At 42.1% G+C, this 26,604-nt stretch overlaps 1 protein-coding gene across 2 annotated transcripts in view; it reads right to left on the bottom strand.

Moving 5' to 3' along the window:
- The window catches only part of CDH12 (cadherin 12), an 867,135-nt gene that overhangs the window by 143,260 nt on the left and 697,271 nt on the right, over nucleotides 1–26,604 (bottom strand). For both annotated transcript variants that reach the window (XM_038389732.2, XM_043508440.1), the window contains one exon: nucleotides 22,536–22,830. In XM_038389732.2, the coding sequence (XP_038245660.1) occupies nucleotides 22,536–22,830 (295 nt within the window). The remainder of the gene's footprint in view (nucleotides 1–22,535; nucleotides 22,831–26,604) is intronic.

The following is a 26,604-nucleotide window of genomic DNA, read 5'->3' as shown; positions in this document are numbered from 1 at the left end:
TACTTGATGAAGGAATCCATCAGCTATCGCATCTAGGAAAATCTGAGCCCTATTATTATTACTAGCACTGGTCCTCCAGTCTATATCTGGGAAGTTAAAGTCTCCCATGATCACGCAGTTTCCATTAGTATTTACTTGATTAAAGACATTAAAAAGGGCTCTATCCATATCCAAATTAGATCCCGGAGGTCTATAGCACACCCCAAGCACTATCGTAGGAGAGGCTTTACCAGTTTTCTTCCCCAATGTAATTTTTGCCCAGACGGACTCTGTCTTATCCATTGCATCGCTTCTTATTTCTTTACATTCTAACTCATCATTGATATACAATGCTACTCCACCCCCTTTACCTTTGTTTCTGTCTTTCCTAAACAGCACATACCCTTCGATACCTGTAGTCCAGTCATGACTACTATTCCACCATGTTTCTGTTATCCCTATAATATCTGGTTTCACTTCCTGCACCAGTAGCTCTAGTTCCTCCATTTTGTTACCTAGACTCCTCGCATTGGTGTACAAACATCTTAATTTTTTCTGTTTGGACTCGCTCACATTTTGTACCCTATTAGGCACAGTCATTCTACAGCCAGTATAACCTCTTAGACTAGTATCCACACCGCCCTCGCTCCTTATATACATTCTCCTACCCAAGGCTGTATCCTTTCTTACTTCATCTTCTTCCGTCTCAATGCTAAAATCTGGACATTTAGTACACTCCTATTCAGCAAATCACTAAGCACATTCTTAAACCCACTGAAATTGATGGGATTTAAAGGTTGGACTGTTGAATCAGGGTCTTAAAGATTAAACGTGAACAAAAGTAATCAGAGTTTATTGTTAGAATGATTTAAAGATGCATGGTTATGTAAGAGATAGGCAAGAGCAATGTAAAGGTGACGGAACTGTCTTACTTCTGCCTCTTTCTGGCTCATCTTCCTACTCTCCCTCTACTGACTAAGGGCAGAACAGGAAGCTGGGAACTCCTGAGATCAAATCCCTGACTCTGGCACTGACTTCCCCTCTATACAACTGGGTAATTCACATATCGGTTTCAGTTTCCCAATCTATGAAATGGAAGCAAAAATGCATACCTACCTCTCAGGGTCATTGTTGTGCTACAGAAGGACAGAATTTTTTTTATAAACAACAATTATTCATATTTCAGAATTCTATAGTGCCTTTCCTCCTAGGATCTCAAAGTACTTTACAAATGTTGATGATTGGTTAAGCATCATATCATCTCCATGAGGTTATCCAGGATACACATTGGTATGCATTTTTTTAAATACTTCACTCTTCATTTAAATTTTTTGTATATATATATATATATATATATATATAGGAAAGATAAGCATTTTTTAATATATACCCTTTGAAAAAGGAATAAGAAAAGACACTGAATACCAAAATCAGTTGGATTCAAAGGGACATAGAGATGAACTGTAGATGCCTAACTGTCTGTGTTTGCCCACTGGTTAAGCCTGCAGCAATCCTCATTCATTATTATGTTAGTCTCTTTCAGGTTACAGGTTACTTTGAGCAGTAACCCCAAACTTACTGAAAACCATTATTAACTTATCATACAAAAAGAAAAGGCTCACAGCAAACAAAAGACAATGGCAGTATAGGGCATGTAAATAACTCCTACTCACTCTGCAGGTGTGAACATTTAAATAGTTGCACTACATACCTCCATTCTTGAAGAGTTATAACTGTGATGAACAGACAATATCAAGATTTGTGTTTTGCATTAAAGAAATTATAATGATAGATAAAACCCCCTCATTCTTGAAAACTCTCACTGTTGTTAGAGCTATACTGTGTGTACTCTGGATAGTTTTGCCCCCTACTTTGCATTTTTTCCTGTTTTGATGATCAAAATCGTTCTCCTCTGGAGACCAGATAAAACATTGCTTTAGTTTGCACAGTGGCAAAGAAAAGAAAAGAAAAGAAAAGAAAAGAAAAGAAAAGAAAAGAAAAGAAAAGGGGAAAAACAAACTAATGAAAAATAAAGGTCAAATTGTAAAAAAATATATATATTCTTTTCCCAGAGTCTTTGGATGTCATCCTGGCTGGAGTGTGATTTTACTCTCCTTTAACTTTAGTGATAATTTTATTCTAGTAATGTGTCTTTGTAAGCTAAAAAAGCTCCTTTTATCTTGTTTGCATAAGTCACAAATTCTAAAATACATATCATCATCACATGTATTAGTGAGCCTTGATATAAACAAAATATTCAAGTACTGAAATACTGAAGGTGAAAAAAGTACTTTTCTATCCATTCAATATCTAACCTTTTTTCTACATACCTGTGACTATTCCTTAGGTCAGTGTTTCCCAAACTTGAGATGCTGCTTGTTCAGGGAAAGCCCCTGGAGGGCCAGGCTGGTTTATTTACCTGCCACGTCTGCAAGTTTGGCCAATCGTGGCTCCCACTGGCCGCGGTTCACCACTCCAGGCCAATGGGGGCAGCGCGAAGCGGCGACTGGTATGTCCCGCAGTCCGCGCCACTTCCCGCAGCCCCCATTGGCCTGCAGCGGCAACCCACGGTCAGTGGGAGCCGCGATCCGCCAAACCTGTGGACGCGGCAGGTAAACAAATGGGCCCGACCCACCAGCGGCTTTCCCAGAACAAGCAGTGTCCCAAGTTTGGGAAACATTGCCTTGGGTCATACAAACAAATGTCTTTACTTCTTCACTAAATATTTTCTTAACATGTTTTTGCATGTTTCTAATAAAGATGGACCCAAATTGCTAACTTCCAGATCCTGATTTCAAAAGAAAACAAACAAACAAACAAACAAACAAACAAACAAACAAAAACCCAGCATCACTACCACCACCAACAATAAAACAATTTGGGTTTGTGCAGATCACAGGTTTTGTGTTAACTTATTACTGAACTATGGGACAGCTGATAAATTGAGATATGAGGCCAGACACTGATCTTCCACTCCCAAGGTTGAAGGGTGCTCAGATGCAGGAGTTATACGAGCTGATCCATAACCCAGAGAAAATCAAGAGGTGTGTTCCCATTCACAGCTATGTGTGTTGGAACCTACCCTTAATGTCTGATCCAGGCCCCAGTGAAATCAATGGAAATCTTTACACTGATTTCAGTGGGAGCTGGATCAGCCCCCAGTGCAGGCCTGTCTTTAGTATTTATCAAATCCATGCATTTAGGACCATCTATAAATACGTTGCTAAAATTCCACTTACTGATTGTCCAAACTGTATCTCTTTCAACTCCTTTCCCAGATTAAAAGAAAAAGAAAATGCTGGCAGATCCCATGTTACTGTCTACTACAAATTGGTAATCTCTTGACTGATTACTCAGAATACAGCTAGAGGAAACTAAAATCTCATTCTGCTTGTGAAATGCCAATACAAGGATAATAAAGTAAAATGAAATAAAAACAACCAGGCACTTCTTCTGGCATAGACACTTAGTAATACAAGTTGATTTTTCCAAACTAAGCTTTCTGCCTGCCCTCCCAGTCGTTTTGGCACTGTATCAATCAAAGAGTGGATACAAGTCTTTTCTAAAGAAAAGAAAATGACAGTGATGCTGAACTGTTTTTCAGACACTACAATTTAAGTGTAAGATCAGATAGCAAAAGAACAGCCACACAACCAAGATGGGAACTAAAAATGCTATGGAGTGGATGTTAATGGTTAAGAATGTGCTTCATGCTCAGGAAATGAATGGTTATGACATTTATGCTCAGGTCAATCATTATTTGACTGTTTAATGGCCATAACACCTTTCCTTGGTTGTTCAACTATGGGCTGTTGCCTACCTCTTCATTCTACAATTCCTTTCCTTCACATGTAATTTCCCGATTGCCTCCTGCACCACATACACACAGTTTATTTTCTCTAGTATGGATCTCCCCTGGTTCCCTTCCCCATCCACACATTGCCATCTTTGCTGCATCATTTTGGATTTATGGATTCAATGAGTGATAAGTGCACACAAGCATTGTAATGCATACCCTCTCCTGACAACTTAGGTACTTATATGGTCCCGATCATTGTTGTATCTAAGCACTTTTCTGTCTCCAATGTAGCAACAACACCCCTGTGAAGCAGAGAAGTACTATCATCCCAGTTTTACAGATGGGGAACTAACATGCAGGAAAACTGAGGCCCAGATCCACAAAAGTACTTAGGTCCCTAAACCCCAGATTTAGGCACATAAGTACCAGAACTGGCTCCACTGTGATCCAAAAAACTCCTGCTGAAATCAGTAGGTGCCTACACTCACTTTGGCACTTAATTTTCCAGGTTAAAAGTTTCCTAGGAGCCTAAGTTTCTGCCTCTGAACACGTGCACTGCTGTCTCCCTTTAGGGTTCTAGCTGCCTAACTCCTGCCTAAGCCCCAGAGCAATCTACTCACAGGAGGCAGATAAATGTTCAGCTGCCTGAATTGTGTGCAGGGCCCAATCCAATACGCGTGCTCAGAAGCCACCTACCAGCTTGGGTCCCATTCAAAATCTGGACAGAGGAAGAGTGGTGGTGGTGTCTGCCTCATAACTTTTAGCCCAGTGAAAAGAATGTTCACGCAGAATGTAGGAAAGCCAGGTTTAATTCCCTCCTCTGCTTAAAGAGAACAAAGGATTTGAACAGGGCTCCCCCATAACTCTTAGGAGATGTCTCTCACCATGTCTCTATTCTGATGTGGAGATAACCTCAAACTCTCTTGTTGAAGCTGTTTCTCTGTAGATAAATAATGAAAGAGTGATTGGAGCAGGGGGAGTGGATCCAAGGTCTCCCATCTTTAGGGTGAATATCCTAACCCAGGGGTTGGCAACCTATGGCACGCATGCCAAAGATGGCACGAGCTGATTTTTAACGGCACGCTGCTGCCTGCCGGGTCCCAGCTGCCGGCCCCGTTCAGCCCGCTGCCGAACAGTCCTCCCACGGGGGCAGGGTGAAGAAAAAGTCCTGCAGGCTGCTGCTGCAGGGCAGGCAAGCTCCCCTTCCCCCACCTCTTCCCCCAGCGTGCTGGGTTCCTGCCCCTCCTCCTCTCCCTCCCTGCTGCCGATCAGCTGATGGCCCTTGCGAGGGAGCGGGAGAAGAGGAGCTGCAGTAGGCTCGCTGCTCCGGGGAGGAGGCAGAGATGAGGTGGGGACGTGGCCTTGGGGAAGTGGGGGTAATTAGGTCATATCCCCTCCAGCCCCCTGCCGTGAGCTGCTCTAGGCAGGGGGCTGGGAGCACTCCCACGACTTTAGCCCACACCCCCAGCCCTCTGCCCTGACCCCTGCACCCCCACACACACTCCCAGCCCTCTGCCCTGATTCCTGCACCCCCCACACATACCCAGCCCCCCCACACTGCATGACCTGACTCTTGCACACTCCTCACATGTCCCCAGCCCTCTGCCTGCCTTCTGCACCCTCCTGACACACCCCCGCCTTTACTCCTGCACCCCCCACACATACCCAGCCCCCCCACCCCATTCCCTGACTCTTGCACCCTCACATTCCCACCCCCACCCTGAGCACCAAATGGGAGCTCCTGCACCCTTCACACCAAATGGAAGCTGCCCAGGTAAGCACTGTACACCCAAACCTCCTGCCCCAACCCTGAGCCCCCTCCTTCATTCTAGCTCCTGGCCAAACCCTGCACCCCAATCCCCAGTCTGCTCCTTCACCATCAGCCCTGTGCTCAGCACACTCCTACCCTCAGCTCAGTGCAGAGAGAGAGGAAGAGAATGGGCTAGAATCAGGGATAAGGTAGGCACCCACTCTATGTGGGCAGGGCTGGGATCCCAGACTGGCAGCGGGCTGAGTGGCAGCAGGCTGAGCTGCTCAGCACACTGCCAGTATGGAGTCTGGCCGCCGGCCCCACTCAGCCCACTGCCGGTCTGGGGTTCTGGCTGCTGGTACCTTGCCAGCTGAGGTCCCGGCCGCAGGCCCCGCGCAGCCTTCCGCCGGCCTAGATGAACGGAACCCCAGGCTTGCAGTGGGCTGAGCGGGCTGGCGGCGTAAGATCAGCATTTTAATTTAATTTTAAATGTAGCTTCTTAAACATTTAGAAAACCTTGTTTACTTTACATATGACAATAGTTTAATTATATAATATATAGACTTATAGAGAGAGACCTTCTAAAAAATGTTGAAATGTATTACTGACATGCGAAACCTTAAATTAAAGTGAATAAATGATGACTTGGCACACCACTTCTGAAAGGTTGCCGACCCCTATCCTAACCATTGACTACAGTGTCAGCTCCTACTTTCTTTTGCCCAACGACTGTTTCACTGCAATATAATCTGCTATGCAATGATTCTAGGTTCACAGAATCATTTAGCCTTTCTCTAGATTGTAAAATTAACCAACTTGGATATAGATTTTAACAAAAGCTGTCTAAAAAATGGCATCTGAGCATTAACATGATTTGCCTTGAGTGTGAATGGAGCATAACATTTTAAAAGTGGTGATTGAGGACAGTTTTCAGAACAATTAAAACAAATTGCTGTTCCTTCTGCCTTAATTGCAAACTTCATTATAAGAAACTACTTTTAAGATATAGTTTTTTAGAAAAGATTTCTGAACACAGCTGATTTTGAAGTCTCAGCAACTATTACACAATGTACAAAGTACCCAGAAGCTCTACTTCATTATACATTTTTAGGTCAAAACATTCTAATTTGTGTTTCTAAAGTCAGGCATCCAAATAAAATGTGCCTAATATTCACATAGGCATAGTAGATGCCACTTTTGAGTTGCTGGTGCTAAGGGCCAGATATTTTAAGGTATTTAAACACCTAAAGTTGATCCTAGTGGGATTTTCAAAACTGAAGGCCAGATTTTAAAAGGTTTGTAGGTATTGTTGTGCTCAGCATTGTAATGTCTAACAGATTTAGGAGTCTACATCTCATTTTCAGAAGGGATTTAGGCACTTAGAAGCTTGAATCTCATTGACAGCCAATGGGATTTAGACTCCTAAATACCCTAAATCTCTTTGGAAATGAGATTTAGGCTTCTAAATCAATTAGTCATTGTGACACTGAGAACAGAAATGCCTAAATACATTTAAAAATCTGAGCCTAAATGCTTGACTCTCATTGAAATCAATGGGAGTTAGAAACCTTTGAAAATCCTACTTAGGCATCTTTCTGCATCCTTAGGCACCTAAATCCCTTTCAAAATCTGCCCCGGGGGTATATCTATGAAGTATTTTGGAGTAAGCAGGACCTAGCACCCAGCCTGGATTGACAGATATGGGTTAGTAGGGCTCATGTTAGCACTCTAAAATTGCTGTCTAAACAGAGATTTGAAATTGAGGGTCAGACTGGAGCTCTGGCTCTGAAGCCCAAGGAGGAGGGCGGGCATCAGAGCCTGAGTCTCAGCTTCAAATTTCTGTCTATACAGCTATTGTTAGAGCAGTAGCATGAGCCCAACTAACACAAGTCTGTCAACCCAGGCTGGAAGGTTCACTCCACCTCATCTAGACATAAGTGAAGATGTCACGGTGCGGATGTCAGCATGGGCTGCACAACCCTGCCTGACACCCTGCAGTACATACTCACTTGCAGAGTCTACATTGCAATGTCCTCACTTCTATTATTAGCAAACTAGCGAGACTACAACTAGAGTGAGTACATCTACATGAGCTACAAATCACACCAGCGGCTACAGCATTTAGAGGTACTCTATGCTGCCTTATTTACACTAGTGTTTTAGAGTGTCGGTTAGAATATGTTAGCTAACACATTCAGTCCTCGTCAAAAACACAAAACTCCATGCATGCAGTGGCCTGGAAGAAACGTCCCACAATCTTGTCCCACAATCTTGCAACTACTCCCCCCCATGCACAATCAGCTTCTTGGGCTGTGTTTTGGGGCCAGAATCTGGGCCACAAGTAGTTCAACACCTCTGTTATTTTAAGCTGCCCACCTGACGATTCAGAAACATCCCTGCATTCAGGTAACATTCAGTTCACAGTAATAATGGCTAGAATTTTAGCTTACTTATTGATTTGATTTAAATAAAAGACTAACTGATGTAGAAACCGATCAGCTCATCAGGGCAGCGACTGTCTTTCATTCTATGTCTCTACAGTGCCTACCACCATGGGGTCTCCAGCTTGGTTGAGGTTCTTAGGTGCTACTGTAATAAATAATAATAATAATCACCATCATCACAACAAATAAGAATATCTGTCATTTTCCACACAGACATTCTATATGCAAATGGATATGTGGAGCACTGCTCAGGCTTTATCAGTATATTATATCAAAAATCCCCACCTCCACCCCCGACTTGCTTTTAGAGGAAAGCCAGGTTTTCCTATAGCAATAGCAGCTGGAAAAGCTCTGGGAGACATGTGAGATCATCCATTATTTGAACAGCAAGGTGTTTTGTCTCACTGGATTATGTTCAGTGATTATTGTTGGTTTAGATCTAAAAACTTGTGAACAGAGGCTTTTGTAAGCATTAGATGTGAGCACTATGGAAAAGACTGTCAAATATCTGCAAAAAGCTGTCTGACAGAATTAGGTTTTTGTTAGGGATGTGGGACATGGAGTGGAAGTAGCAGGAAAAGCTGGATGAGTTTGGAGTTATTGAACCAACAAAGTATCAAGAGGAGCTGCTAATTTGACCCCCTGTGTCTGTATCATCTCTCATGGGAGTATAAACTGCAATAGAGAGCATTTCAACCGCCCTTCCAACATGTTTTTTTTCCTTCTGAATTCTTTCAAGTCTGTTGAAAATATTAGTTACCCTATTGCTAAAAAGATGGAGCAGAAATATAGCGGGTTCAGCAGCAAGTGATGAAAATAATCAGAGGTGTGGAAAGACTTTCATATTAAAAGGGTTTTAAAAGATCATTACTGTTTAGTTTTGAGATGAGACAAAGTGTATAAAATAATCAGTATTACAGAGAAGGTAAACTTGCTGTTTCTACTTAACTTTTCTCATAGTATAAGAACAAAGGGACATTCAATTAAATTGAAAGGTAGCAAATTTAAAAATGATAAAAGGAAATACTTTTTAGATAACTCATAATTAACCTGTAGAACTCTCTCTCACACTAGAGATCACAAGGCCAAGACTTACAGGAAATTTTAAAAAGTATGAGACATTTATAACAATGAGTTACACTCAGTAGGGTTAAAAAAAAGGGGATATAAATCCTTAAGGGATAAATCAGTAATGGTTGTTTGGATGAAACTCCCTTATTGGCAGATTATTGCAAAACTATCTGCTTCAGGGTTTTTCTACCTTCCTCTGATGTACTGGCCTCTTCCAGAAAGAGCATACTGCACCACCGATCTGATGTTCCCATGTCATATGAATACCAGGTATCATATTATGAGGTATTTCAAGTTATTTTGGATACTCCTTTATATCAGATTAAGCAATGAAAGCCTCTTTTTTTTTAATGTTCTAACATAAATAAACCTGTACTGGCAGATGAACTACATGATTCACTAGATCTTTTCCAGTTGTAGAATCCAAGATCACATTGTTACCATATCAATATTTGACTTTGTATTTGGATTTACAACTGGATTGCCACCTAATTTGCATCCCAGAATTGGTACACCCACTTCATTCTGTCGATTGCCAGGGAAGAGAGTGACTCCAATGAACACCATAAACTCTGAAGAATAGTGTAATGGTGTTGTGAATTCAGTTGTGAATGGTCAGTTTCAATGGTATGCCTAAGGTTGCTTGAAACCTTATTATCAGTCAATAACAGCTGTGAACTGGTGTTTGTGTGACAGATATTTCCCACTCCATGTCCTTTATACTATATGCTTTTACCCTTCTCCCTTATGGTTGCTATTTGAGTTACCTTGGTTGTTGTTTATTCTTAAAGTAGACTATAAAATAAAAGTAAATATCTACCAGCAATGGGGACTGGGTGACCCTGAGGACTGGTAATGAGATCTACAGCCATTCCTTTCCTGATTGCCAGTTTGAATCCAACACAGATCATTAGTTACTGAAAGTTACTATTGACCGCTCTTTAATGGCTTCTGTGAAGAGACTTTTGTGTGCCCCATTTATCTCTACCTCAATACAGCTATCACCCTTGTTCCTCTGTGACTTGTTTCTCCTTTTTCTCTGCTCCCAACACCCTATCTTTATCCTCCAGGACATCAGCCTTCCTACTGATAACCTGTCTCACTGCTGTTTCCTGCTTGCTCTTCTAAATTTTCACTTTCAATGTGCAACTCTGAACCAGGACCCCTGCTGGCCTCACCAAGTATTCCTTTGCTCTCTCAACCTCAGCATTCCCTTTCTCTGATCTGTTTTCATACCACTCATGAAGGGAGAGTTCTGTCCCCATTATATGTCTATATTCTCTTTTTTCCTCCTTCCGTGACACTGGATGTGGAGATTTTTAAAAGAAAAACTTTCCTGAGTGACAGCTGCTTTATATTTGGTTGATAGAATGTTACTATCATTGAGGACCCATTGATTACTAAGTAGCCTAGACAGATGGGGATGAATGCTGGGGGCCAGCAAAGAAGAGAAGGATGATCCTTATGCCTTGTGATACTTTCTTGGGGGTGCCCTAGGACTCTGTCATCTTGTTACCCTCTGCCTCCAGAGAGAAAGAGAGAGGGAGACTTGATGGTGCTCAACTCAATGTCAGCTCCCTGACAACACCAGTCTGTTAGCCAGTCAAACAGTCTCTATTCCTGAGGGAATTCTGTGCCAAAACATTAAAAATTCTGTAACAAAAAAAAAATTAAAAAAATTCTGCGCACAATATTTTCAAATTCTGCATATTTTATTTGTCAAAACAACACAGTATTATCACACCAGTTTCAATTATTTTTGGTGATTTATTTCAAAATGCCTGTCAGCCAGTATGTCTGTAACTATACAGAAAACAAAAAAGATTTAGGAAATGTTTTTTTGACAAATAGGCATATTACTATGCATATTGATACAGACTTCTGAGTAATAATTCATTTAAACTACAATACAGAATCACATTTCCCGCATCCCTCAGAAGCTGTGCAAAGGCTTCGGGGAGTCAGGTGTAATGGAGGAGCTGAGGGAGAGAGAAGTAATTGCTGGGAAGGAGCCTGGGGGTGAACTTGGAAGGTTGTTGGGTATGGGTGGGAAAAGTATGGAACAGGGGTTTTTTTTGGTGGGGGAGGGATTGTTAGGGAGCTTCCCCCATGCAGACCCTGGTTAACCCCTAGCCTCTCCCATTCAGTTAGGCACATTTGCCCCTATCCCAATGTGTCCCTGCACCCCCATGTGTTCTTGCATCTCCCGTCAATGTATCCCTCCATCCCCACTCAGACACCCACTCTCCCATCCCCCTGTATCTCTGTGCCCCCACTCAGCCACCCCGTCCCTATGTAGCTCTGCACCCCTCCCCCATCCCCATGTGTCTCTGTTCCCCTGCTCAGCCACCCCCGTCCCTAGGTGGCCCTGCACCCCTTCCCACATTCCCATGTGTCCCTGCACCTCCCTCTGCCCTGTGGACCTGTGCCTCCACACCCATTCAGCCCCTGCCCCAGTCTGTTCTCTCCCACTAGCCCTTATGAGCCCTGACTGACCCACCAACAGCCCCATGCTGTTTGTCTCCCCATATGCCCGGTGTCCTGACCTGGCCTGACAGGTGCTGTGAAGAATGCAGGCTCTTTACTTCCCTAGATGGCCAGGAGCTGCTTCTCTGTTCTAGCGCCACAGTGCCATCTGGTAAGCAAAAGGCAGAGCTGCAGCAACTTTCCGGAAGAAGCTTTTTTCTGTGCAAAAACTTAATAACTGCAGCTCATTAATTATGCACACATGCAGTGGCACAGAATTCCTCCAGAAGTACATTTTCCCATGGCAATGCTAGCCCTCACTTTGTTTTGCAGATTAACAATATATGCATCCCAGTCCCTGACCCCCTTTGAAGGATTCCTTTGTGATATCCAGGCCTTGTGACCAGCTACGCACAGAAATACGAAGTTTGCTATCTCCAAGGGGACAGTGTACATACCAGCTTGTTTTATTCAGATGAGGATCAGCTCCTATATAATACTAAGATATATTTATAGCAAGTGAAATCATATGTTTATTATCAAGGATTTAAGAGATAGTGAGTAAAGATAATGGAAAGAGAAAGGTAACGTACAAAACAAAATCTATACATGCTTTCTAGAGACTAAACTTTAACAGGCTAACATCTGACAAAAGAGCAATCTATTCTCACCAAAGCCTTCTTGCATCATTCCTAACCGAGTCTAGTTGGGATCCTGTTTTCATGAATGTAATCACCCTAACTGATTACTTCATCAGATGCAGGCTAAAGGGGTGGTTTTTGTCTTCCTTTTATATTTTCCAAAGTCATTGTTTGTTCTCAAGATGACCCTCCACCCCCGTAGTTTATTCCCTGGTGTGCTAATTCCATGTTGACTTCACAGCCTCATGTTAAGTGTGTATGTAAACAGGCTTTCCATTTTATTTATTATAATGCTTAATTTACCTGTGTAGCCTATAGGATACATTATAGATTTAAGTTACTTTAAGTATAGGGATAAGATCTAGAATTTAGCGGTAACCCAAGGAACCTACAGGCCCAAGCCTGTGAAACAGTATCTTAAGCAGTTAGCATAAGGAAGTTAGGTATATAAGCCTTAGCATAAGTAAGTTGACCAGCAGTCTCCCTACATCACAAGACAGGGTAAGATATTATTTTGCAATAGATACTGTTGCTGAGATCTTGTGTAAAATTTTGATATGTAATTGCAAATAGTCAGTCAATGCCAGTTTGGGAACTTTTAGGACAGAAACACCAGCAAATGCATAACCACAACCACAACATTATCAGAGTAACCAATTGACATATATGCTAATAAATTAGGGATAACCAATAGGATAAGGACACCCCAACATTATTAGATTGAGGAGGTTAGTTCTGGGAAAAGGAGGCAGAAATATCTTATGAATTTTCATGGCAGCCATCAAATCTCAGAGGTTTAATTTATTAATTGGAGATTCTTAAATAATTAATATAGCCAATATAATCAATATACAATCAATAGATCAGGCAACACATGTGAACCAAGGCAAACATGTGAATACACATCCTTGGTCTGGCAGAAACCTATTTGTCAACCCTGTCTTAATTTAGACTTTTAGGAACATATTTTCTCTGTGTATGCATACACAGAAAGAGCTTATTATATAGTATGAGCATATACATTTCATGACAATATTAATTATCAGTGTCACTTCAGCTTTTACTGAAGACCTCACATGACATTCTTTATGGATAAGTACAATGAAAGTTGTGTGCTAAGTGTAATGAGTTTGTCAGGCCAGTTAGGAGTTGCTATTACAGAACAGTGAAGCCTTTGTCAGCTTGTAAAAATCGGTCTCAGTGTCACACACGTATTGCATATTAGAGAAGAGCCACCTCAAGTAGAAGTAAGACACAGAGACAGACTTTGACAGAGGCAGCTCCATAGAGGATAAGGGAAGAATATGGAAGTCTGTCTCTAGGTACCACTTTTACAAAACACTTATATATTAAAGAATTAGATAATTAATGGCATTATAACATATACTTGTCCTGTTAAGTTCCTTTAATTCTTACTCATAGCTGGGAGAAAAACCACTTCTTAGTCTGAAAATCTTAATACTGGTGGCTCAAATAATAAAACACTATTTGTGTAAATAAATGGTTGCTTTATTTAATCCTAGAAGTTTGAGATTCTTTCTTAAGGATCTTGGGTTGATGAGTTACTTAAACATTTCTGTTGGGTGCACTCTACCAAAACATAAATTTCAGATCTCATTTTCTTGTATTGTACATCCCTATACTTACAGTATTCCCAAAATATCCATTTACACATCTCTCCTGTACATTTTCTCACCCATCTTCCACTTCCTTCAAAACTATGCCTTATGCCTGAAACACCTTTCCTATTTGGGTTTGCTAAACAACTACCACGTAATTCCAATCCCTCTTTAAAACATGCTTCCTCTATCAATACCAATCCCCTAAATACAGGTCAGATGCTTCACTATCTTGCACCTTGTGCAGTCATTTAGAACACGGCACTGGGAGTGAAAATTGGATCTAAACTGTTACCATTTTGTCTTGGTATTGTTTCAAACCCACTTTTTACTGATATGAATGACTATATATGGTGCAGAGCAACAGAGAACCAAGCCTTAAGTCTTAATATTCCACTAAAGAAAATATGACATTCACACCACTCGGCGACTGCACCTTCTCCTTGAAATACAGAGTATTGTGTTTCTGAACTGCATTACCTGTTTCACTTTGATTATAAACTTCTTGGTGCAGTGATTGTGTTTTCTTGCAATCAGTAGGTGGGACTGCAGCCCATGTAGACAGATCTGAGCTTGCTTTGATCTAGCTAGGCAGCATAGGTGGTGGCACAAGCAAGCCACATCCATCCAGAACCATACACACATACTCAAAGGGTTAGCCATGCTGTTCTGACTTCACTGCTATTGTTACTCAAGATAGCATTGTATGTCTATATATGCTGCAATAACAACTCCCAAATGCTATATAGATGTACCCTATGTTGTGTATAGTTCTAAGAACAACAGCAGTGCTCAATAAATGACAAATAACAATGGTCTCAAGCCATTTCCTAGTGGGATGATGCGCACATAACAAAAACCACAGCAATCATTGGCAATCTGAGCTGGCCAGAAAGTGGAATTTCCATTTTGCGGGAAATTCAGGATTGTTGATGTTTTGTTTTCTATCGGAACAAAACATCAACATTATGGAATTTCCAGCAAAACAGAATTATCTTTCTTGGTGCTCCCCAAACTGCCTGCCAGGCAGTGGGGCAGCTGGCTGGTTTACCGACTGGCTGTCTGCCTGGCTGCCCAGCCAGCCTACCCTTCCACCAGCCAACCAGTTCGGCAACAGGCAAACCAGCCAGTTCCCCAGCTGGGTGAACTGTCTGGCTTTCTGGCTTCTTAGACAACTGGCTGGCGGGTGGATGGGATGCCCAGTTCCTCTGCCAGCTTGTCAGGCAGCTGGCAAGCTTGCCAGCCAGATGGGCTACTAGCCAGCCTCTCTGGTTTCCTGCCAGCCCAACTACTCACTAGCTGGCTAGACAGATGGCTGGCTGGCAGGAAACCAGATAGGTTGTCCAACCAGTCTTCCTTCCTGGTTTCCATCAAAAGTTTACACAGAACTGACTGTTCCTGCCGAATATTTTGATTTAGTTGAAACCGTATTTTCCATTACATTTTCCATGTTGGAAATGTTTTAATCAGCTCTATTGTCAGCATTATTGGCCAAAGACTGAAGGGGCACAGAGTTTAAACTTTCATCACTTCTCTCTCAAGATCAGGGCTAAGGTGCCTGGTCAGGGCAGTATGAGGGGAATCTTCATTCCTTTGCCCATGTTGTATTTGGTATGTGTCTCAACAGAGGACTCACAAGCATTGTAGTTCACAGACAGGCATGCTTAGGCATGCCATTTAAACAGATTGTACTGTATGCTGTCTCTTCTTTTTATAATATTTTTATGGATTTTAAGATTTTATTTTACATATAATTTGTCTAAAAGATTACTTTTATCTCCAACACCTGGACTGTATATTGTAACCCTCTTATACCCCATAAACAAAAGAGAATTTGTCATTTTCACTATGTTTGTGATCAGTGATTTTCCTCTTTAAACTCTTATTAATCCAACTTCTTGTGATCACTTTCTTGTCACTCTGAGTCTTCGTGGGATTGTAGCTAGTTTGCCACATGGAGTTATTTCTACACCTAGAATTAAAGTCATTAATCATGTTTGGTTTGCTGATTCCCATTTGCTTAGAAATCTTGAGAACATTTTGCCTTCTTCTTTGTCCTATTCTAGGTCTGCATATGACTTGATTGATTCATGCAATCCATCAGACTCTGGTCTTTTGGACCAGCTTGTCCGAATACTGCAGATGGTTCATGTCTGCTTACTCTTTGGTGTTCATTGCAGAAGTATACACTCAAAAATAGTAGGGTGGGGGAGGGGGATGAAGATGTGCCCGGTGCCTATGCTGCATATCTATTATAATCAGTTTAAATCTCAGTTTGTTTTCATTATCCAAAAATGTGTTTATGAGAGTACAATGACTGGGATATAATTGCTCGTCATAAACTAAGAGCTGAGTTGTGACAATGAAGTCTTGTGCTTGCTTTCTTGTGTGAGAAATATAAATAAAAGGCAGCTAATAGGAAAAAAAAATAGCTCAGTAGCTGGAAAGCAACTTTAAAGAAAAATGATGTTCATAGCCACTCAGCCAGTAACTGGAAAAGCAGTTTTTATAAAACATATTTAATGTTTACAGGCACTCAGTGGCTGAGAAAAGTAATACCTTTAAAATATGTTTAATGTTTTGAACCATTTGGTGGCCAAGAGAGCAGTTCCTGCTAAAAAGATATTTAATGTTTAGAGTTGTTTTGTGGTAAAAAAAAAGAAACTTCTTGTTAATTTTTAACATTTACTGCTGATCAGTGGCTACTAAAGCAACTATTGATACATGTTTTATGTTTAGAGATACTCTGTGCCTGTACAAAAATAATTCCTATACATCTCAAGCCAATACCAAAGCATTGCAGTATCTGGTTAAGTGTACAGATGTGTTTCAATGTCTGAGTCTGAAGATCCCTGAATTTTGGGGATGATGAGATCCAGTGTATTAGCTGAGCTATTAAATTGAGAAGAGCCATGAGCAAAGATTGGATCTAGGTTTGGATCTGAATTTCTCCAATGCTGAGGTCTTCCAAAATGAGATTTTGGCTTGCCACATCTCTAGTTAAACATACCAAAAGTCTGTGTCCAAATATAGACGAGAGGGCTCACATAGCCAGAGGAAAGATATGTTTCATAGTGCCAACTTGGCAACTATTTGGACATGTGTTTTTACTACATATTGCTTTTTGAGTTTCCACATCCTTCAAAATGTTGAGGTTGTGAATTAGCAAGAACTGTTTAATCAGTTTTCACCTAGCTTTAGTTTTAGCGATTTCTCACTCACAATCATTGTGCTCCAAGGGGTTTGCAGGACTCAGCCCATATGGCTTTCATTTTCATTTCAGATGGGCTCACAGAAGTCAGTATAATTTGTCATATTTTGTCATATTTCATTGTTTTGCTGACAATATTCAAACACATAACTTTGTCACATTGATCATACCAAGCCCATCTTTGAGACCCTCCATTGGCTACCCCTTCACCTCTGCATCAAATACAAGCTCTTTGTCTTATCTTTAAGGCCTTTCATAGTTTTTAACACTGTATCTATGCATTCTGCTAATCTATCATGATATCAAGCCTCTCTTAGTTCCACCAGCATTCCTAGCCTTTGCTCCCTACCTGTCTTCTTCTTCCTTAAACACCTCTATGCTTTCTTCTAAGCTGCTTCTTATGCATTGGAAAAACTCCCTGATAAAATCCAAGCAGCCATGACCTCATCTTCTCTCAACTCCCTCCTCTGCTATGAAGTTTATAAATCCCACCTGATGCTCATGGCTAGGCAGTTGACAGACAGTGATTACGGCTTTTCCTGCCTTTCTTTTCCCTGCTCCGTTCCTCTCTACCTCCACTCCCAATTTTAAAAAAAAGCAATATAATACATGTATCTTAAAAAGCTGTGGCAATTCTATATCAGGCTTATGTCCTGCATGTTGTATCCTACCCTTAATCTGTTTGTGTTTTTATCCTGTAAGCCCTTAAGGACAGGAACTTTCTCATTTGTATTTGCAGAGCGCAGAGCACAATGGGGCCTGAGTCTGACTGGGATTTTGACACAGATGTTTGTTGCAGCAAGCTCAAGAGGACGCCAAATTTAAAATATTTATATATATAACTTTGGTATCATTGTGGTGTGGCAGCTGCCTCACAAAGGGAGAAGAAGAGGTTAAAAGCAGCACCAGGGAGGCTGCACAGAACCTACAAATCTGGAAAGGATTTATTGAGCCCACCAATAGGGAGAAGGCTTGCTGGAGCAGTCAGTCAGGGCTGGCAAGGACCATATATAAAGGGCTGCTCAGCAGAACAGAAGGGAGTCTCCCTAGAAGGCAAGGGAGGAGGCCTGCCTGCCTGCCTGCGAGGAAAGAGCAGTGCTGGGCAGGGGCAGCAGAGTGCGAGGGTGAGCTGCTGGCTGACCACTGCCAGGCTGGGGCCTTGCTACAAGGGCCGAGAGGGTGCTAGGGCTATGGGGGAAGTGGCCCAGGGAAAATAGACAACAGGTTGCAGGAGGGCAGTAGGCGGCTGCCAACTATAGAGTTCCTTGGTAGGGACCTAGAGTAGCGGGTGGGCCTGGGTCCCCCCCTTGCACCCCACTTGCCAATGAGGAGAGTGGCCAGGATCCAGACTACAGTTTGCCCCTGAGCTGAGGGGCTGGACCTTGGACTGCAGTTGGCCGCTGAGGCAAGTGGCAGGACTAATGACTGCCAGTCTCCTGCAAGGGGGAAGATACCAGAGTGGGGCACAGCTGAAGGACTGTGCCCAGAAGAGGACGCTGCAGTCGAGAGAGCAATGTGGGTCCAAAGAGTAGAGATAGCAGTGACAGCACGCATGACACCTTAGCTGAAGGTGGACTGGAAAGGCCAAGAGCTAATTCCCAGGATGGCCAGCAGGAGGCACCATGGTGGTGATTCCTACTTTATACAATCATGATACTGAGTCAGTACTAAATCTATACCAAATAGAATTTTCAAGTAAAACAAAATATAAATATTTCAGGGCACCCATTTTTAGATACTTATTAATTAAAAGCTGTGGAGTCAGAATAATTCCCACTGTCTCCAGTAGTTAATTAAAAAAAACACTTAAAGTACAATACTGGCAATATTTTCTTATAAAGAGGCTCAATTACACACACACACACACACATGCCCCGCCTCCAGATAGCTTTGCATCCCTTATTTGTGCATGTCTGTATGTGTTGGTTCTGGGGTTTTTTTTGTTTTTGTTTTCTGTGGAACTCTATAATTTAATCATTAAAGTCTTTAAAAACAGGAACTTCTAAAAGTGTTCTACTATTTTAAAATAAATAAATAATAATTTGGGCTATTTTAAGATACTTCTTGCACCTTCCTCTGAAACTTCTAGTACTGACTATTGTTAGACTAGATATCAGAATAGATGGACAAAAGGTCTGACCTAGTATGACAATTGATATATTCCTGAAATATTTGTATTACATTCTCATCTTCTTTCTTTGTAGGTTGTACAACAATTTAGAATAGATACTTTACAGTCTGCTACAGTTTTGAAGAGGCAATAGTATTAGTAACCAAATAGCAAACAAGAAACTCTAGCATCCCTTGCAAAGTATTTCCCTAAGGAACTCCATGTTATTCCTTTAAGTCTTCAGTTGTTCTTTCTACAAGAACTGCTTCACCATAAAACACTATGAATAAACACTTTTAACTTGCTATGTAAATCACCAACTGTCAACGCAGTTTCAAAAAAGAAACTGAAATCCGTTCATTACAATGTATTATCCTACATACAAGGGCTGTGATGGGAAAGTATCAAGGAAAAAAGGAAGTCCTCAATATGCACAGCAGACTGTAGAATGTAACTTCCAGCTGAAGAGAATTCCAAGGGAAAGGGCCTGTGAATGAGTGTATTAGCCTCATGTCCTCTGCATCAATGAGCTTCCAAGCAGAATCAAACAAAATGCTTAATCTGAATTCAATTTACACAGTTGAGTATACAAGATGATAAAGGAAGCTGTGACCATTGAGGGATTTGTACATGGTAACCAGCACCTCTAATTTCACCTGAAAATGAACTAGTGGCCAGGACAGAGGTCAAAGGACAAGTGTAGCATCTTCTTGTCTCGGGACCCAACTTAGAAGAGAGGAAGCCACATCCTGTAAAGTTGAAACTCCCAAGAGGTCTTCAAGGTTAGTCTCAGGTAGCATCCACAGAGCACCGATAACAGTGGTAAGATTTGCATCCAAGAAGAAAAGGTCCAATTTCTTGGCTAATCATAAATGACAGAAGGCATTTCTGGACAATGTTGCTTTCTGAGAATCTAGGAGCTGAGGATTGTGACTCACTTTAGTAACAGACTATCACTGAAGTGTAAGTGTGTACCTAGGACATTGTTTTCTTCTTTTCAACCTTTTCTGGTGCATTTTCATCAATCTTTAACTTCTCTCTTTAAAGTAGAGTTGGAGCTGCTATGCTCATATCTTCTAGAGCAGAGGTTCCCAAACTGGTTCCACTGCTTGTGCAGGGAAAGCCCTTGGCGGGCCAGGCCGGGCCGGTTTGTTTACCTGCCGCATCCGCAGGTTCGGCCGACGGCGGCTCCCAGTGGACATGGTTCGCTGCTCCAGGCCAATGGGAGCTCCTGGAAGTGGTGGCCAGTACGTTCCTTGGCCCGCACCACTTCCAGCAGCTCCCATTGGCCTGGAGCAGTGAACAGTGGCCACTGGGAGCCACCATCGGCCGAACCTGCGGATGCGGCAGGTAAACAAACCACCCTGGCCCGCCAGGGGCTTTACCTGCACAAGTGGCAGAACAAGTTTGGGAACCACTGTTCTAGAGGCAGAGAAAACAACTGGAGAACATGGAGTCCTGATAAGAGGATACCAGCAGAGAATGTCTCTTTGTAGGCACAGTGGAAATTCAAAGCTATGACTCTCATATCCCAGATGAATGCTGTAACTGCTGGGCTACTGAGTGTTCTGCTGACACATCCATGGACCAGCCTCAAAAATTCAAGACCTGCTTGCCCCCAGCTTTATTTTAGGAGGGTTAGGCATGCTCAGTGCATGCCTATTGGATCAGGCCTCACAGACAAGATAGGTAGGGGAACACTTAGTTTGAGAATCCTAATGGGGCTTATGCATGTCCCAGAGCTGCGAGCAGCTCAAATTAGCTGTAGGACCATTGTCAGAATTTCAGCAGCTTTGGGCAGGCATACCAGTGGAAATTTAGGCACGTATGAGGATTTAGGTGCCTACTGGGTTAGGCGGCAGCAGAGCAGTGGATATTTGAATGTCAGTGGTGCCTACTTTTTGGACTTGGGCACCTATGAGGGCAGTTAGGCACCTAAGCCCTTTTGTGAATCTAGCTCACAGTACTTAGTGCAGTGTATTAGACATAGTGCACAGCAGAACCTGAAGACAGCTCCTCATGCAATAAGACACCTGGTTCTATTTTGTTAGTTTCTATATAAACATACATATCCACAATAGCGGGGAAAAAAGAAAAGAATTCCCTGATCATGCAAACCGTGTTATTGGTCATTTCTTTTTGTCCTTTGGTATAAGATCATATCCTATTAGCATCTATTTACTATCTGATACATCCTCTCATGGGAACTATATTTTGAACTGAAATCTAACCAGTCCTTTTCATTATTAACTAATTGAACTGCATGTGCATTTTTATAACTTACTGAACTTCTCTGAACCTACTTGTTAGGTCAGGATGATAACATGATCTGACTGCCTGATCATATCACATATACATATTTCATACACATCTCAGTTAATTCCATAGGACAATTTAGGTAACTGGCTAACCTTTTTTTGCCCCCACGATAGTCTATCCAGTCTCCATTATATGTGCTGTTTGGTTAGAGGGCCAGGAAAAGCTGTCTCTACAGTTTCAGAGTTAGAAAGCCTTAGCAATTGTTCATACTTGGAGTTTTAAATTATCACCTAGGAGGTAATGAGCAACTCTGATTTGTGAATGTGCCAGGAAAAGGGAAGCAGTTTTGGAGTGAGTGAAGAGGGTAATAAACAGCAGCAACCAGGCACCCTAGACATGGATATGTGAAAGTTTCTGCCCCCTGCCCCATAAATCAAAACTAACCAAAATGGTTGTTGGTCAGGTAGTGCTACCTTGGGAGAGAAATTGGTTCTTGTTGGTTGTTTGAACTGAAATCCTTGTTTCTATCCCCAGGTTGTGTGGATAGCTGATCATGATGTGAGCACAGTTTGTAACCATTTACGAGCCAGATTGTGGCTGTTCTAGTGGATGCACAAAGTAGTGGGGACAAGGCCCCAAGAGTCTTTTCCCCATTGTACCAATGCCCAGGCACCTGTCATAATCACTTGAGTGCAAAGATTGTGTGAATCTAGCACCACCGTGTAGAGCAGATAGGCTACTGCCATGGTTCTATGCCAAGCCTCTGCCCTGGACAGCTGAGCTGGTGCAAGGAGAGAGCACACCACAATGTGCAAAACATCCTTCCAGTATGCATTCCTCACAAAGCCCATGGACCCATTTTGTTTGAGTTATCCTGGCTCCTACTGCTGCATAGCCCTAAACATATTTACCCCCAGTCCTTCCCAGTGCAGGCTATAACTTAAATCCCTTGGTAGCCATTTATGCATTAACAGTGGGGAAGAGAAGATACTTGAATGTAAGAAGATAATGCTAAAATAAAATTGAAATCTGTATATCCCTTAGAACAAACCCAGCAATTTTTGCTATTCTAACCAGGAATTTTAGGAGCTAAATTTCCCCTGCAGCTTCCTCTGTAGGAAATTAACATTGAAAACCAATAAGTAGGATCTAATTAGTTATCAAGAGGTCTATATTTCTTACTCACCCACTGGAGACATTTCCGGGACACTGGCAACATACGGCCCATCTAGGAACTTTGGCTCATTATCATTAATGTCCTGCACTTTGATGATGAACTCTGATTCAGGCTCCAGTGGTTTCCTGGTGTCTATGTCCACAGCCTGAGCACGGAGTGTGTAGAAAGGCTTTTCTTCTCTATCAAGGCTCCTTATGGCATGTATGTCCCCTGTGGTCTCATCGATGGTAAACACCGTGCCAGCTCCATCTCCTGAGAGGGTGTATTTAACAGTGCCCGCTCCCTTGTCCAAGTCAGAATGAAGCTAAAAAACAGAAAAAAGAAAGGGAGGGGGATGGAGAGAAAGATATTAATGGGTCATTCTGTGCTGGAAGACAGCTAGATTATTTTGTGCCCTCTTAATGTCTTCAAGGTATAAGAGTAAATGGCTGGCAATATACCAAAGATCATTTTTATCAGTTACTAATATCTAGGAAGGAAGCATTTCAAAATCCTAACTAATTAGAGCCATGCAAATTCCTTACCATAAAAGCGCCAGTGCACCAGGTTTTGAATTTGACAACAAATGTAAACCTAAGACCAAGTTCATCAGAAGGTTGGCTACCACTTTAAGCAAACCTCAGCCAAGTTTAGAGCAAATGTGAGCTGATTTGTGATTTTGTGTCACACACATAACATTCATTTGGCTTTTACACACATGCAGATGGTTTGACTGAGTTTTGCTTTTAGATGATAGGTTTGTTTTAAACTCCAAACTTGGTTTAAAAAGCATAATGAATTTACTGTATTATAACTTGGTTCTAAGCAAGCCAGGAAGCTGAGATTAGAACTCATTCAAGGTCAGATTCTACCTTTACTTACACCCATGCTACCCCATTGATTTCAATGTTCAAATATTAATCATTTAGCACACTCCCTACTGTGAACTACAGTAGTTTCATTATACTCTGTGTCACAGCAACCCCTTGGCAAAGGGCCCTCTGCTCTTTGCAAACATCTCTCACCTCAGACCTGACAATCTCACTACACCAAACACCTATCTTACAGGATATTTACCCATAAAGTATCTACAGAAAGCTTGTAACTTGTCCAGATTCAGACTCATTGCAAGATGTATGTACGGGTAATATTTTTAGGAATAAAATAAAATACGCTTTGTGGACTTGGAGGAAAAATTAGTCACTAGTGGATGACTAGCCTCAGTGATGGCCCATTTGGGCAGGGAGAAGTTGTCCCCCTGCCCTATTTAGCCAGTGATGCAATGCAAAACTCAACTGTTTAGCCTTGTGTGATACTAGGACTTTGCCTCTGGTGGTTTCCCAGTAAACGGCAAACAATCAAAACCCCTTGCAGATAAAAACGGAACTTTAGAACAAGAGAGATTCACCCTGTCTGTGGCTGTAAACAAAAGACTCTTTTCAGTATAACAGGGAGGGAGAAGCACTATGGATCCATTTGCTGGAATGGGGATGCCCCTTGTGGAGCGTTGGGCTGGGAGAGGGTCATGAATATTTGTATTCTTGTTCCTGTGAAACCAGCCAACACTGCAATTGACTGAACTTGGAGGGGAAACCTACTTTATTGGATAGGAAAGGTAACTATTGATACACGTAGATCCAGTTTGTTTGTTTGTTTTTTTATTTTGCTTTGTATTGTAACCATTTATTTCCATCATTTTCTCTCATTTCTAGTTAAATCTGTACCCTTTCTTTAAAAAAAACAAAACAAAAAAACACCTACTTTTGTTTTATTGTAAGTGCTCAAATGTGCTGGTGATTTACAGAAGCGATGGTTTAAGGTGAAACTGGTAAACTTACCTCAATGAGCAGTGGTTGCTATGTTGGTGGGAGAAGCTCTCCTGCCGACATAGCTCTATGCATACTACCACTTATGCTGACGAAACTTATGTTGCCCTGGGAGTGGGGTGGGAGGAGGGTGCGGGTTTCACATCCCTGAACAACATAAGTTTTGCCAGGATAAGTGGCAGTAGTGCAGACCTTACCTAAGTCATTTTCCCCACAGAGCCCTGGTCTACAATACAAAATTACTTTGGTATAACTACGTCACTCAGAAATGTGAATAATCCACAGCTCTGGCAACGTAGTTATGTTTTCCTAACCACTGGTGTGGACAGTGCTATGTTGGTGGGAGAGCTTCTCCCACTGACATAACTACCGTCTCTCGTGGAGGAGGAGTTAGTAAGCTGTGACGAAGTGGGACTGTTCTTAATGTTTCCTCTGAATACTGTAGGGGTGCCTCAATTTCCCCTATGCATTTCTTACATCTCTAGGTGGTGGGATAAGGGGGTGTAATTGTTGCAGAAAAAAGGGCCAGTGTACATAAATAGCCAACACTCTGTCTCCTGGCAACTGATGGCCTGGGCCCTTCCCCGCTGCAAGGTGATAGCTAAAGGGTTGGAGAACAAACGAAATAGGTGACCTCCTGGCCCGGGAAAGGGACAAAGCCCAGAGGAGGAGGGGATGGAGGGTGAGTCGTGTTTGGGCTGGCTGGGGACGTGGAGTGAGGTGCAGACGTGGTAATCTGGCTCACTGCCCCCCAAAATGGACCCAGCTGAGGGGTCCTGTTCTCTGTACCTACAAGCTCTGTTTTAGACTGTGTTCCTGTCATCTAATAAACCTCTGTTTTACTGGCTGGCGAAGAGTCACGTCTGACTGCGAAGTTGGGGTACAGGGCCCTCTGGCTTTCCCAGGACCCCGCCTGGGCGGACTTGCTGTGGGAAGTGCACGGAGGGGCAAAGGATGCTGAATGCTCTGAGGTCAGACCCAGGAAGGTGGAAGCTGTGTGAACTTTTTGACCTGAAGACAGTCTGCTCACAGAGAGGAGACTTCACCAGAGTCCTGCCTGGCTTCGTAGGGAGCAGTTCCAGAGCATTGCCTGGGGACTCCATGACATAAGCCTACTGAAGAACTCTCTCCTATCGACTTAGAGCATCTTCACTACAAGTACTAAAGCAATGCAGCTGCATCAGTGCAATCGTGCCACTGTAAATCTGTAGTATAGATCTGCCCGCAGAGGGAAAATTGGGGAAAACTCAGTAGTTTCTGCCTCACATTTCCACACATCTGCTAGCCCATTGGAATGGTAATTGTTTATTCTTAATGGGAGAAAAACCCACACTGCAAGATTTCTGGCTCAAGGACCATCTTTTTTGGTATTTGTTTGAACCGTGCCAAATAGAATGGAGCTTTAATTCCTGTTTGTGGGGACAGGAACTACCACAATAGTAACAAATAATATCATCAGGTTTCTTTTCTACATGCTGACATCGGTTTCACACTAATATTTAAGATGAAGCTAGAAAACTTTAACAGATGCCCAAAGTTATGTCACAGTAGTATGAACTCCCTGGTTTGCCATAAACTTAAACAAGGGGGGACATTTTAGATGCTCCTGGTCCCATCTAATAAGGGGTAAGCAGATCTGCTGTAATGGACATAGCCTGGAAAAGAGCTTTCAAGATGCCTCAGAGTGCATTTCCTTAAATGGTGCACTCTGGAGATTATGGCTATAGGCTTTATTTATATGATGCATTGTAGAAGGCAAAACACAAAAGAGAAAACATGGAAAATGAAAGTAAATTATACCAAAAATGCATTACTGAGAACTAGCTAAATGGTTTCAGTAATGGGGCAAGAAGCTGAGTTACAAAGGAAGCGGTAAAGACATTTATTAACATTTATAGCCCATTCTTCTCTTGAAATTGAATCTAGGTCCTTGTGACTCAGGAGGAGGTCATGGTTTGTGGGATAGAAAGAGCACTCACACACAGAGTTTCCTTCCTAAGCTTTTTTAGCTCATCCCTGCTCCTCTCTGAGGTAATGGGTACGTGACCCTACATCTAGCTACCCTCTAGGTGGGGTTTAAATTACCTCACCACGTTAGCATAGTGTTCCTCCCAGTGTGTGCTAGGTATAGACATGTTATTAAAGCTAATGTTAAAAAAAACATTATGTAATATATAGGTTGAGAAAAGTGTCTGTACATCTGGGTATAGTGCTTAGATTAACCACAAATACAGAGTTTGTTTGTAAAAGTCATATGCTACATAGAGTACATA

The sequence above is a fragment of the Dermochelys coriacea genome, chromosome 2 (genome assembly GCF_009764565.3).
Source record: "Dermochelys coriacea isolate rDerCor1 chromosome 2, rDerCor1.pri.v4, whole genome shotgun sequence".
In the NCBI taxonomy this organism is placed as follows: Eukaryota; Metazoa; Chordata; order Testudines; family Dermochelyidae; genus Dermochelys; species Dermochelys coriacea.
Note: the sequence above shows the minus strand (reverse complement) of the source record. Positions and strands in the feature narration are given on the sequence as shown.